This window comes from Mytilus trossulus, chromosome 4 (genome assembly GCF_036588685.1).
Source record: "Mytilus trossulus isolate FHL-02 chromosome 4, PNRI_Mtr1.1.1.hap1, whole genome shotgun sequence".
Lineage (NCBI taxonomy): Eukaryota > Metazoa > Mollusca > Bivalvia > Mytilida > Mytilidae > Mytilus > Mytilus trossulus.
In genome coordinates, this window is record NC_086376.1 from 7,035,986 (window position 1) to 7,051,437 (window position 15,452).

Below are 15,452 nucleotides of genomic sequence, written 5' to 3' on the forward strand. Positions count from 1 at the left end.
TATTATGATATATTTGTTGTAATAGCAATGAAACGAGTCATTTCGAATACCGGTATGAAAATGAGACTGTTCTATGACTTTTATTTATTGAAGGCACTAATTTATAAAACACAAAATTATTGTATGTATTGGCTCTTAGTGATGTTCAATTTGTTTAAAATTTCAAAGACTTCAATTTACTACAATACAAACAATTCTTAGCTCTATTTTAGAACATGTAATTTAAACTTGTTGAAATGGAGTTACATTGGAGTTTAAAATTTGTCAAAGTCATTTTAAAGAATTCTTTTGTTTAATTTAGATTTATAATGCATGTCTCTAAACATAGTTTGCGACGCGTAACAGTTTATAAGTAGGTGTTTTCATATATGCATTTGATACGGTGCATTTATTATGGATATATTTCAGGCTTCATTTATGAAAGAATTTTTTCAAAGCAGAGCATTTTTTGTTTTGTTTGTAGCTCTATTTTAGACTATGTAATTTAAACTTTTTGAAATGTAGTTTGTTTAAAATTTGTCGAAGTAAGCTTTAAGAATTCCTTTATCTTAATTTAGATTTATTATGTATGTCTCTATACATAGTATACGATGCGTAACAGTTTATAAGTAGAAGTTCTCTTATATGCATTTGATACAGTGATTTTATTATTGATATATTTCAGACTTCATTTATGAAAGGAAATCTATAGAGCAGAAATTTGATTCTTTTGTGTGTTGATTTAAAATGTAGATTCAATTTCACTTCAAATGATTAAGTAAAACGTCTTCAAAACTTATATATGATGTATAGTTCGGCGTCCGCAAAAAAGAAGCCATGGAAAGTGTTTATTATGACTCTTCTTTACAAATACGTATTTCATTGAATCTCGATATTTATCATTTTTATAATTTTTCAAACAATGACGTTCTACCTCCATAAACCTGCAAATGTCATGGCGGGTCACCTTTTAATTATTAAGCCGAACATGGAAAACATTTATGTATCTGCTTCTTCATGATTACAAGGGGATACATGTAGCTGGGAATTATCCTTATTGAAATTGCAAAGAATATTTCACCATGAGTACCATACATATTTTTATTAATCCCTAAAGAAGCAATTCTGTCAACAAGAAACTAAAAAACATCGTTTTGTTGTAATTTTCACAGAGAAAACTACTTATAACCCTAGGTGTTCTACCAGAACCAGCACCTTTCTGTCTAGACAAAAACCGTGCCATTGTCTGACTTTTATGGATAAGGAAATACTCAAAATCAAACCGATTACTGTGACAAGAAACGTAAGTTTTAGAAAAGATATCACAATCATTTGTTTAGGTTCTCTAGCTTCGTTTTTGACAAAGATGTTTCCAGTTTCATTTTGCGGGCATAGTAGACAGTTGTTCTATTTGATCTTGTTATCGAAAGCAGATTCTCGTTCGATTTGCACATGCTTCAAAAGATCTTCGTATTGCTTGGACCAATATCTTGGAGTTTATACATCTTACATATACCTCCATCCGAATCAACAAATTGAACTTCATTAATAAGGTAATAACTCTGCACATCTGACGACCGTTTTCTAGAAAAAGAAATTAACAATTCAAGCAAAACGCATGTCGTTATCTGATGCGTGTGTCTAGTCATATGTACATTTAAACTTACAAAAAAAGAATCTGCCGTTCGACGTGTTGCAATATGGACCTTAGTGAGGGCACATGTCGATCCACTATCACGCAATACATCACCCGAACTTTATAACAAGTCATTACAATGTGCAATCCACGAACCATGACAATAAATTCATCTTCTCCGTACAAATCAGGACATTTCCACTGAACTTGATTAGCCATTACCAAACGCGTCTATCATCTACAGTTACAAATGATGTTTCTCAGGGATTAACCATATTTTCTTCTTATCCATCAAATACCTGATCTTTGCAACTGAATGGGCGTGTTTCTAAACAGTAGAATCAAAGAAGTTACACTTACTTGGACAGCTCTAGAAGAACCTCAATTTTAGAGCAATGAGATGAACTATGATTTATACGAGTGTGCCCTAACAGTGCATGTAAATCGCTCTTTAAAAAATGTCATCGTACCAATTTATGATATCTTTAAAAATACAAAACACACTAACTATATAATAAATAGTTCAAATGTTACTGCATGATTTTTTTCTCTTCATTTTCGCGCATGCGCAAACCTTGGATTTGTCATATATTAATTTCTAGTAAATACGTCACATGTCAGGAAAGTAGCCACCAAACCTAATAAATTTTCTTTACTAAAAGAGAATCAAAGAAAAAAGCAGTATTATAAAACTAAAAAAAACAGCCATTTAGAAAAAAAATGGCCGTGCCATCTTAAACAAATGATTTTTTTTCTAATGGTCAGCAATTTTATCTTTAAAAGTATACACTACTGATGATTAGTTCTAATTTTCATGCTTGTATCATCATTCACAATTCCCTCGGTTTTACTTGCTTATATCTTTCACTTATATATACAATGCAAAAAGTAAAATCACAAAAATACTGAACTCCGAGGAAAAATTCAAAAAGGAAAGTCCCTTATAAACAACGATGCATTACATAGTTTTTATGAAGTTGAAAAACCCTTACTAATCAAAGCTTACATGATTTTTTTAATGACTCCGTTCGTCATTTATTAAAAAAAAAAAAATTTCCTCCAGATGTGAGACTTTTTCATATGAATACATATATATATATATTAGACGTGTGTCGTTTCCCCCAATACAAGATTGCTAAATTATCATTCTTTTCCGTTTGTTTTGTGTGCAGAAATATGTTGAATGTGTGCACTTGATAGTGCATCTTTTTCTTATCTCTCTTTTGTTGCTAAAGTTCAATTTCCTTTATTAATTTACTTGGAAAGTATAACTGAAATGAACCGCATCCTTCTTCCCTTTAGGAGATGAGATGTGATAATAGTTATCTCTTTATAAAACTAAATTTTAGAGCTTTGACGTATTTATTATATAGTCATGGCAACGATGTAGTACTGTGATATATTTCCCCCAGATAAGAATCGGTTAAATTTAATTTTTTGAAATAAGGTTCGTCTGCCTCAGGAATATGTGACCTTAATATTTGGCCAAACGTTCAAGAATGTTTTTGTTCTTAATGCTGTTCAACTTTGTACGTTATTCGACCTTTCGATCTGTTTTTGATTCGAGCGTCACTGGCTGGTGAGTCGTTTGTAGACGAAACTCAGGTCTTGCGCTCATACAAAATTTTCATTCTGGTATCTATGATGAATTTATTTATAACGAAAATAGTATACAGTAAATACTACAAATTACTTTGAGCATGAACCACCAAGAAAGAACTAGAAAATTCTATCATGCTAAAAAATCATGGAACAAGATTCGCTTTTTACTACAGTTCACAGTTAAAATATTTAACAAAACAAGAATATATATATATGTTTTAAGTCGTCACACAAATTACTAGTTATACGCCCAGATTGAAAAAAAAATGTAACGCACCATACTTCATATAATACGCGGGGTATAAAAATCACCTGCACTGATTTACCAGTTTATCTTGGATACTGCGGATATTAATTTTGGCACAAATTTTTTAAAACACAACAAGATTATTATTGCAAGTGTACGAACTATTGTAAATATAAGATTTAGTCTTTTGATATCTGAGGGCGTTAGACCCGTATTTACATAAAAGTAACAATCATTTATTTTATCTTTTCTTTTGCGCTGAAATGAGGCAATATGTTTTAGAAACCAGAGGTGGTTTCATTATCTCAAATTATCCAGATGCATTAACACTTTCAAACTGTGTTTGAAATTATAGATTTGGAATGAAATTTTAATTGAGTCTATTTTACTGTTTTCAAATGTTGACCTTGTCACTGCTTTTTGTAGTAATATGTTTTTTCCCAATTTAATTGCTTTTCTATCTTTTGATGATAAATTCATAAAATCTTTTTGTAAATGTGTAAATAACTATTCAGATAACCAGGAGGGAGTTAGACCGAATGAGCGGATGCAATTTACACTAAGATATAATAGAAAATACAGAATGCCAGTTTTCCAAAATTTAAGTTGGGGATCTTTCAGCGAATCTGGTTTTAATGTTACTTTTTATTTAACATATAAATACATAGAGGTGCAGAATTCAGACATACCTGCGTTTTTGTTCAATATTCACATTTTTCAAACGTAGATATATTATAATCTTTTGAAAAAAAGCTATAGTATAACATGTATATATAATTTACCGTTTGTTTTCCTGTTAGAATGGTTTTACACAAGCAATGTATGGGCCCTTTATAGCTTTTTGTTCGGTGTGAGCTAAGGCTCAGTGTTAAAGGCCGTACATTGACCTACAAGAACACTCGTGGAACCTTGTTAATGCTAATAATAGTAAATACTCATTAAGATGTGTTTTCTTTTTGAACAAATTTTTAAAACAAGAGTTCCCATTCTAAAAATCTCTGATCATTTCATTGGAAAAAATTATAGACAACCCATGGCATTAATTTTCCAATTAAAACGCCGGTATGGAATTATTCACAGTCATGTATAACAATATCGACTTTTTATACGTTATACATATTCCAGTTGTTGTTATTTGTATCAGAAGAGAAAATAACTACCTTCAAAGTTCTTCAATAAATTGTCTTAATAAGTAGAAGATGGCATTTGGTCAAAGAGTGTTCCTCTTAAGTATTGTTGCTTTGAAGACTTTAGGTAAGTAAGACTGTCATTGTAAAATTCATTGTATTGCTTGAAATTTAAAAGCTATAAAAACATATTCAGATTAAATTCAAATTTTACATGCAGATAAAATGTCATTCTTTTGTTTTTAAGTTTTCTTAATTCTTTTATTAAAATTGACTTGTATCTTTTTTACCTGTTTGTCTCTCTCGTGTTTTTAAGAAAAGATACTTATTAAACATTCCCATCTTCTGTTATTTCTGTTACACAGAAATCGTTGTCCTCTCATATTTTTTGTGTGGTTGAAAAATGTAGGCAACTTAAGCTGAAAATGAAGATTTAAGATTTCGAATTTTTTACGGTACTTTTCCATCTCAAATGCATATATTTAACTTTGATATTATATTTGTTATTCCTACCGGATTTGGAAAATGTCTAAACGTTTGTAGTTGTAAATCTTATTTTTGCTGTTGTTTTCGTGTGTTATGGTAAATGAAATTAATCATGCAGTCCATTTATTAGATTTCAGTTTGGATCAACGAAATTTATACGATATATTTGGTTTACAGTTTGATTAAGAAGAAACATCGACGTACTAGATAAAATAATTGATTATTTAAAAACTACCACAATTTGATATTTATATTTTATAATATCCTAATTCTATTTTCTTTTTGTGAAATCTTTTTAGAAATTATATGTGGTTTGATGACTTTGGCTAATTTGTTTTTCTGGTTCAAGTAGTTTCATGTAATGTATCGTTTTTTTTTATTTAGTTTGTCAACACTTCGGTTTTATCATGTGTATGTATTATATACTAGTTGTCATTTTATAAAATTTACTGTTTTGACAAGTATGAATTATTTTAAATAATAACTATATTTTTATTCCGTGAAAGAACCTTAGCCAACTTTTTGGAACTTTTAGTCTTCAGTGCTCTTCAACTTTGTTTTTGTTTTAGATCGTGAACTTTTTTCATCTAAGCGTCTCTGGTTAGTCTTGTGTGCAGGAAGCGCACGTCTGGCGTATTAAATTTTAAACCTAATACCTTTTGTTACTTTTATAAGGGTGTTTCTCTGTCCTATATTTTCTCTCATTTATTTGCATTGTAATCCTGTCAAATAATGTTGTAATTTTAATGTTATATTTAACTTTGTCATTAAAGCGGGAGGTTTGGCATGCCACAAAAGCAGGTTCAACCAACCATTTTTTTCTTAAAATGTCCTGTACCAAGTCAAGAAAATAGCCATTGTTATATTATAATTCGTTTCTTTATATGTTACATTTTAATGTTGTGTTTCTATTGTGTCGTAGTTTTCCTTTTATATTTCATGCGATTCCATCAGTTTTAGTTTGTTACCCGTTTTTTTTCTCTAATCGATTTATGACTTTTTAACAGTGGTTTTATTTTTGTGGAACACTTTAAAGCAATCATTTTTTTAAATTTTTTTTTTGTTTCATTATACAAGTTTTTCTTGATATATTAATATTTATAGTATAACTAATCGCCGTATTCGAATATCAAACAATAAGACAACGCGTGACCGAACGACGCATGGATTTAACGAGTGCGCAGCACGAGTTTAATCCATAGCGGCGTCCGGTCACAAGTTGTCTTATTTTTGATATTCAAATACGGCGATTAGTTATACTTTTTATTACATTGTCAAATTGCTTTTTTTTTATGAAATTAATGTAGGAAATGTAAGGAACTATATGTTTTTCCGACGCATGTCTTGTTACGACGTGATCGACGTCTTGACAACGCCTATTGTTGTATAACGTCAGAGAGTGAAATAACCACGTTTATTTCACATCTGAAATTATCGGTTTTTATCTAACTGGGAAATCAATGTAATAATATTGAGCATGTTTTTGCAACCAAATGCCTATTATTGGCAAAATATTTGTCATTTCGATTTAATTTTTCGAGATTTTGACTATTTGGAAACATTATGAAGGACTTAGGTTTTTACCACTAGAGAAGTTTCATATCTGACAAGAACCCAAAATTTATCTCTAAAAGTATACATACCATGTACCTGAGAGAAAGAAAAATAAACGAAAACGCGTTGCTTTATAGATTATAGACTCAAAATTCAAAGCTACAGATTTGAGTGATAATAAATTCGAAATCTGAATTTTATCGTATACATGTGTACAGAAACAATATATAAACAATACCTATAACATTCTCAATAATGTAATTTTAATAATGACTGCTCATTACTTAAGCGTTAAAAATATATATATAAGTAGTATATTGTACACTTTTGTGTACACAAATGTGTCCGATAAATTTCCTTGCGTGCCAATCGACATGGCGAAAATAAAAATAAGGGGTAAATGCTGAAACTGAACCATTTAGAGCAATTCTGACATGTGCAAAAAAAAAATGTTCATCGGGTTAAGACCTACTTGTTACTGCTCTGAATTTTTAAATTAATCAGACAATCCATTGTGGGTTTGATTCTCGTGGATTGATAGGTTTAAGGAAGTTTTGCAGTTTTTTATTATTATCAGATATATTATTATATATAAACAAGACAGCAATAATATGAAAGAAAGCAAATTTAAATTAACAAATATACCAAAATTTCCAATTGACCTCTCAAACAGTTCTTACCTTTTAAAGTCCATGGTTACAAATTCTTCCAAAATTTCTTGAAACTCTTACTAGAATCCTCTGTTTTAATCTACTAAGCCAATAAAATTAAACTTTGCCACAATTTTCGCCTTGATTGCAAAGTTTATTCGATAACCATGTAATCCAACCAACATGGCTGGGCTAGAAATAGAACATTGTAGGCTTTGGGAAAACTGTAAAAAAAACCAAACAATTGAAAATGGTCACAACGTAAAAACTAATTTAAATAATGATAAGGAGTTAGTCACTATTATGAACTGCTTTTAATTCAACTACTGGTTAGATTAAATCAAACTTTATGGTACATATTATTAGGTTTTTCAAAACTAATTATCTTATTGGACAGGATTTCAAAAACCACAATAATACAGGTAAGCGACAAAGACAAGTTTATCATGTATTTGCCTTTCTCCTTCTAAGTGAAATGAATTGGTTTATATACATATACTTTCTTATAGGACTGGTAATTGAAAATGCATTCACTACACCAATTATTGAACACAAGAATTTTTTTACCCTTCCTGATATTTGGCAGTATGCTGTTGATGTCAACAAATATGGTCTTGATTTAACTGGTATAACGACAATGACAATTGAGGTGAAGGCGTGTCAAGATGCTTCAATTATTATGTCAAATTCAGACGATGGAGATCCCAAAAAGCCCATGTATCATTTTGTAATCGGTGGCTGGAACAATAATCAATCAGGAATTCAAAGACGAGAAGACGATACACTTTTACCGGTGGACAGCCGGCAAAACCACCAATTTCTCACTCCTGAAGTTTGTAATTGTAGTGAATACCGACCATTTTGGATCAGTGCCATAAAAGGAGATCTAAGGATAGGAATAGGACTTATCGTTGGTATAAATGATATTGCGGAGTGGACTGACCCACATCCGTTTACAATAAGAGGCATAGGAATATACACAAATATTAAACATATAGGAGATTGGAAGGTACAGATTGAAGGTAAAAACTGTATCTTTTTTTTTGTATTATTTCTTTTTGGTTTCAATTTAAGCATTATTGCTCATCAGATATCTGATTCCACATTGTTTTAATAGAGAATTTGTAAATTCATTTTTTTAATCCAATTTAGAATGAAATTCATTTTCTGATGGAATCTTCAGCATCCGAAGAACAGCGACAAGTAGTGTTAAATTCTTCTTTAAAAATACACGCTTATTTCAAACATGCAAATGCAACATATTTTTTTTTTAAAGTTGTAACACATTGTTAACATCAATAAGTAAAATACGTATTATTTATTATGATTTTGTGATCATTATTTGCTACGTGCCCTTCAAGAGCCGATTAAATTGCAATGTATTAGATATCAACGCGCTTTAAAAATGTCATTTGAATGCTTTGCTGTTTTTCATAGTTAGATATGTTCACACTTTTTCAAACTGTACGGTATTTATCTATAAATTCCGGCGTAGTCATAAATTTTATATTTTCGATACAGCTTTATCAATAAAAAATGATGATTTATGCAGATGAAATTGTAATATAAATATAGTTAAATTTTGGAAAAAACAACATAATTTATGATTATCATAAGGTGACATGTCAAATGTGTATCGTTGTTTTTTCTTTCTACATGGTACCCGCTATTATGATTCACATTTAGCTCATTTAATCTACATAATAAGTGCTAGTCTTTCAAAAGACATGCATTTAATGAAGTTATAAGCAATTGTTCTATTTAATTTATTTTTGTCCACACCATACCTAAATATGATATTGAAATTATTCAATCAACGCTTCTAATCTTTCCATCAGTAATTTCCATCTGTTTGGTTACTGCGTGCATTAATTGCGGCAATTGGTTGCGGTTGTCTCATTGACGATCACATCACATCTGATTATTTTCATGTTCCAAGCGGCAGGTTAAGTATTGAATTTGTAATAACAAAAAAGAAACCGGCCACTGGCAAATGGCAAAACTAATGGACGAGGACATAAGAAACATCACTCATCTTATGCAAAAAGTTAAAAAAAACATTGAAACATTGTCAACAGATAACAAAATAATACACGTGATGAGTTATGTTCATTATTTGTATAAAATTAAACTAAAATATCCGAACATGTATTTGAATATGTTTTTTTTTCAGTTTTGAACAATCTATTTGATGGTAGTTTCGTCCAATGTTTAACTAACTATAAAGCCGTCCTAGACATTATACTCGCAAAGAAATCATCATTGTTGCAATGTGCTATCATGTGTGATACGCTACTCTCTTGCATTGGATATAATTATCATTATCAAAGGTAGGTTTTTGTTTTTGTTTTTCAATGTGATTCCTCCAAATTATCTGATCAATTAAAATAGCTACTTCAGATATATCGCGTGCATTACCGAAATCCGAAACAGACTTGATATACGGCAAACTTTTTTTAACTTTCGGTCGGTCTTTCATTTGATCAATCCGGACACCCCTCGGTGTGTTCTACGACAAGAAAAACCTTAAAATATGCATTTATTTTCTTTGGTTACATCTTCTGACATCAGACTCGGACTTCTCTTGAACTGAATTTTAATGTGCGTATTGTTATGCGTTTACTTTTCTACATTGGTTAGAGGTATAGGGGAGGGTTGAGATCTCACAAACATGTTTAACCCCGCCGCATTTTTGCGCATGTCCCAAGTCAGGAGCCTCTGGCCTTTGTTAGTCTTGTATTATTTTAATTTTAGTTTCTTGTGTACAATTTGGAAATTAGTATGGTGTTCATTATCACTGAACTGGTATATATTTGTTTAGGGGCCAGCTGAAGGACGCCTCCGGGTGCGGGAATTTCTCGCTACATTGAAGACCTGTTGGTGACCTTCTGCTGTTGTTTTTTTATTTGGTCGGGTTGTTGTCTCTTTGACACATTCCCCATTTCCATTCTCAATTTTATTATCTATAACTTAGTCCACCTGTTGCTGGTTCTTTATTAATTGCAAGGTTCAATATTTTGTTGATTGATACACCTGAATGGTTCTTTTAAATATAACATCAACATACACATATGCTGACAAACTTTTAAAACGCAACACACATTTTAGTGACCTTTTTTCCGATTCATGATTGATCTACACAAACTTCTATGCATGCTATCCTAAGGCCATTTAAAATAACGGATAATTGAAGTCGCGCGAACTTTATTCAATAAATATAAAGTTTTTATTTTTTCAAACAATATTCACGCCTATATTAGAAGGCATATATTACATTTCAACATTGCTGAATGGAAATGTAAATCAGGTCATCAGAATATTGTAAGAAGGAAAGGTTCTATTCGCCAGGAGAACTGTGGTGTAGTGGTTAGCGCATCGGACCACTCAAATAAAGGTTCCTGGTTAGATCCTAGCTCCGAGGAGAACATTTCAAGGACTGAGTTTTCAGAATTCCCTTGACATCGTTAAGGTGTATGGTCTTGAGAAATGGTGATTGTCTGTCGGAAGGGGACGATAAATAGCTCTCCCGTATTAAGAGAGAGCCATATCTCTTGCAAGTAAAAGACTTGCAGATTTCGTATAAAAGCAGGCTTATGCAGCTACAAGGCAGCACTCCCACCCGCAAAGTAGTAAGGGATTAATATAGGTTGCAATAACCTGTTTCCCAATCCACTGCAAATATGTTAAAACTAAACAAACACAAGTTTGATAACGCAACGTCACCTGCGACACACGTTTACGGCCGCAACACACACAAAAAATGTTATGGATGGATAGGGGACAAAAGCAGAAGATACATAACAGAAATAACATGCACATCAGAACTGTTTTATCTTTCTGTCAATCATTTGGGCGTTTATAGAAGGAAGTGTCTGCAGTCGACGCTTAAATATCCATGAATTAGACGAAAACAAGGATTTCAGTGCATACATTGTACCACATGATTTGAACATTTAACATAACGTTATCAAATAATTTTTTCAACTAAGAACTTTAAGTTTACAATTAAGTAATGCATGCAAATTATATTTATAAAGCATTTAATTTACAAAAACTTTATATTGGTAAAGGAGAACTAAAAAGTAAAATATGGGGTAGAATTGTTTATGTCATTTAATTTGTTTAAAAGTTTGAATGTGAAATTGTACAAAACTATACAATGAAATAGCTACGAAAACACATTTGTTACCTAATTCACGTAAATTGGCGAAAATAAATAATTCTAAATGCAACTTGGATGTAACAATTGTTTTCATTGGATAAAAGTTGCCGTCAAATCCACAGTTGACCAGGCGTAACTAAGGAGGGACCCGCTGTTTTGAATTGATGAATCAACAAATGTTCGATTACTACTATATAATCGAACATAAAGCAACACCTATCTCGAATTCACCGTTTTAATGTTATTTTATCCGAATTTGAAGCGTACAGGTAACGTAATATCCTCCTGTTTGTAAGTTTTCATTTGTATGACGTCACGTTTAGCCATGTCGTCTTTGTGCCAAAATCATTCATGAAGTTTCGCGGATTTTTTTTATTTGACAAATTTAGACATTTTTTCAAGTTTTATAGTATTTTTTCTTTTTGTATTGCATTATAATCGGAATAACAGTACTGTAGTTGAAGAGTTAACATCGTCAATTTTGATTTGACGGTCGCAAATCTCCGTTTTACTGTCTCTGCTACGCGTCGCCAGTAAAACTGCATTTGCGACCGTCAAAACTACAATTGACGGTGGCAACTCTTCAACTACAGTACTGTTATTCCTTAAATCATTTGATATAGAAAAAACTCACTTGACTGACATTGCTATCGTCATCCAGGAGAGGGCATTAATAGAGTTAAAAGAATAGGGGGAAGGTATGTCAAAGGAAGTAAAGAGAGGGGGAAATGAGATTATTAAATGCTAAATAGAAAGAATAATGAATTATAAAGAAAATAGGCAAACATGATGAAAGTAGTAAAGAAAAGGGAAACATAGCTAGCATGAGTAAAAAACAATAGAGAAAAAATTAAGAAAATGATAATATTAATAAGGAAAAACAGCCTAAAAATATATTATACAGAAAACAAGGATCTTTTCTCCCATTCTGTCCTCACAATTCATATGGAAATTCCAGAGGATTTAAGTCTTTTATATTCGAAGAAATATTTTGTTTTATAAACACACCTTTAAAATGTATCAGCTTAAAAAAAAACCTCAATTTTGAATAGAAGAGGAAGACCATTTTGACCTGTTGTCGATAAATCTTGTTTAATTTCTTTCAATTGGGAAAGTAACGAATAATACTTAATAAGATAGTTTGAAAAAATATTTTAGACTTAAATCTAAAAACTATAAAAATTTATTTATGATTTAATTTATTAGTTTCAGCTGTGAACTAGTAACTATCAGTCCTGGCCATGGTGTTGTTACAGAGATTCAGAAGAAACAGGAAGACGGTTGGGAATTTTATTCCACATGTTACAGAAACAATCGTGCATGTATTTGGTGTTACTTTTGATGTCATGCTTCGCAATCTATAAGTTTGGTGTTACTTCTATTAAATGGCTACTACTTTTTTCAATTATATGTTACTTCACTCGACTTGGTGTCATTTATAAATGATGAATGTTACTTCTTACGGGATGGTGCTTCTTTTGGAGACATAATGGTTGACCTACTTCATTGTGTTATTAAATAAAGACAATATACCGCTGTTTGAAACGTTATTTAACGTTGTGTAAGTCGACTTAGTACCAATTCCTTATGATGAATGTTGATTCTGACGAGATTGTTTTCTAGTGTTCTAGAGACTGCGTTACTGTGTTTTTTCTGAATGCTGATGCTTCTTTTGAAGAATGAGTGTTTGACTTTTTTATGATTAATATTCGTTTTGATCATGTGGTGTTACTTTAGCTATTTGTTTAGTGAAGTTACTTACTAAAAGGTGTAAACAGTGACATTGAAAATGTTCATTGAATGTTGCGATTCTAATTAGATCTAACAAATATATTGATGTTTGATGACGTCAACCTTATTTTCCAAATATAAATAAACATGTTTTCCAAAAAAATATCACAGGTATCACTCACTCACAAGTTCAAAGGAAGAAGATGCGGTGCGAGTGCATATGACATCTCTTCATCAAAACCACAAAATCACAAGGTATAAAACTGAACACTTATAGGTCAAAGCACGTCCTTTAACACAGTGCCTTAGCAATCCCCAAAAAGCTATAAACGGCCAAAATCACTGATGTTAAACATTTCAACCAGGAAAACCAACTGTATAATCTATATAAAATACGAGAAACGAGAAACGCATATAAACAACACTACATTTCGTTTATATAATATGAGATCAATCTTAATCGTAACTTATTTTGTGAAACCGACTCAAGAACTTTAAACTTAACATCCGGGATGTATTCAAGTTACTGGTAATTTGTGTTACAGATGAAGGAGCAGATATTTGAGAATATGAAAGCATTTGACATAACACAGAAAATATAATGATATAAGAATTTAAGCTGGATTATTTATTTTCGAAGGATTTTTTTGAACGTTTAGATAACTGTATAAAAGCAACAGTAGAATACCGGTGTTAAAACGTTATTTATCGATTGAATGAAAACAAATCAGTGCTACAAACCAACACTAAGATAAGCCTATTAACTTTACGAGAAAAACAAGGCAACAACAGGAATACTAAAGTGTTATAAAATCAAACGTCAACAAACAGAAACAAATTATTTGATAACAACTGTCATAATCATGGCTAGATAAAGGACATGTTTAGAAGAAAAAAAATGGTGTGTTAAAATTGATTTAATGGTTATTCGAACTTCCCGCTTTATGCCAATGTTAATAAATATCGCTAAAATGACAATACTCGTGACAGAAATACAGTACAAACACTCACAAAAACATTAATCATGTAACATGAATTAAGGGCGCAATCACTACATTAGTAAGCTGCCTACCAAAAACATATACAACAACAACAGGAGCTTAAGTCCGTCACGCTTCAAACGGGATGATGGGATTATCCACAGTAAATAATCAACTTATTAATAAGGTTGTTCTGGATAATTTTACAACTCGGAATGCTAATCTGATTATTTCTTGGAAGTAATAAGTTATAAAAACATCCCAAATGATTAAATTAAACTCATCATAGATACCAGGACTAAACTTAGTATATATACGCCAGACGCGCGTTTCGTCTGCTAAAGACTCATCAGTGACGCTCGAATCCAAAAACGTTTAAAATGCCAATGTATGTGAGCACGGGACACAATCAAAAATGCTATACATTAGTTCTGCAAGACTTAAGTTGTTTACACGATCAAACTTTGTGCCTATGAACCTTTTCCTGAGAGATGATAATCACCATGGTAAAACAATTAAATTGAGGAAATCCCCTTTCAAAGCGTATGTATTGTATAATTCTGTAATTACATTTCTTTTATGGTTAATTGTTCAACTTAGAAAATTATTCACATACAAAGTTACTTGGCACATAGAAAAATAGAGTTATCCCTCTTTATATGTATAAAAATGAATGTATACAAAAAGTAAACCAGTTTTGTCTTTCACGAGTTGATTACTTTTTTTTATATAGTTTTAAAAAGAATACAAACTTCAGTCAGTTATCCACAACCGCGTGGAATGTTCATGGTTTGGGTGATGAAATGATTGATCAAGTATGTTTGGAAAAATTAAAAAGTGATATTTATATTCTTAGGTGATACTGCAGTCGATTTTGTGTTACATTTAAATGATGCCTGTTTCCTTCTTTTTACGATTTCGTTTTTGTCTCGCTCGACGGAGTCAAAAAGCAAGACATAAGTATGGTGTTTCCGGCGTCGGCGACGCCGACGACGACGGCGGCGTCAACAATGTGATTGGGTCTAGTTTATGGTGAATCACTAGTGGTAAGTCAAATATTTTTGGTATGCAGTTGTATTAGTATTGACACATTTTATTACCATGGATATTATTTGGCCCAACCCCCTCAGTAATGGTCAGTTGAATTTGAAACTTTGCTTAGTTTTCATGTATTAGTTTGTTAAAAAGTCAATTTATGAGGAACCACTAGGGGAAAGTAAATGATATTTGGTTTGCAGTCGTATAAGCATTGGCATATCTCATTTCAATTCAAATTATTAAGTCCCAGTCCCTCCGTC

General features: G+C 31.5%; 1 protein-coding gene and 1 long non-coding RNA gene across 2 annotated transcripts; both read left to right on the forward strand.

The window, feature by feature from the left end:
• The first annotated feature begins 4,613 nt into the window (after positions 1-4,613).
• LOC134714418 (uncharacterized) lies at positions 4,614-9,460 on the forward strand. The gene is made up of 3 exons (XM_063575657.1): positions 4,614-4,718; positions 7,791-8,290; positions 9,455-9,460. Exons 1-3 carry the CDS (start codon positions 4,664-4,666, stop codon positions 9,458-9,460), a joined length of 561 nt encoding a protein of 186 aa, XP_063431727.1. The 5' UTR covers positions 4,614-4,663.
• Positions 9,461-9,462: 2 nt separating this feature from the next.
• On the forward strand, positions 9,463-12,848 carry LOC134713706 (uncharacterized). The gene is made up of 2 exons (XR_010106365.1): positions 9,463-9,611; positions 12,650-12,848. It is a non-coding gene; the product is annotated as an uncharacterized LOC134713706 (long non-coding RNA).
• Positions 12,849-15,452: the final 2,604 nt, after the last annotated feature.

What these genes read in the sequence shown, in the direction of transcription:
- LOC134714418 (XM_063575657.1), top strand. Translation starts at nt 4,664, where the DNA reads ATGGCATTTGGTCAAAGAGTGTTCCTCTTAAGTATTGTTGCTTTGAAG. An exon ending in TGTTGCTTTGAAGACTTTAG is followed by an intron (nt 4,719 to 7,790) that starts GTAAGTAAGACT and finishes ACTTTCTTATAG; the next exon opens with GACTGGTAATTGAAAATGCA.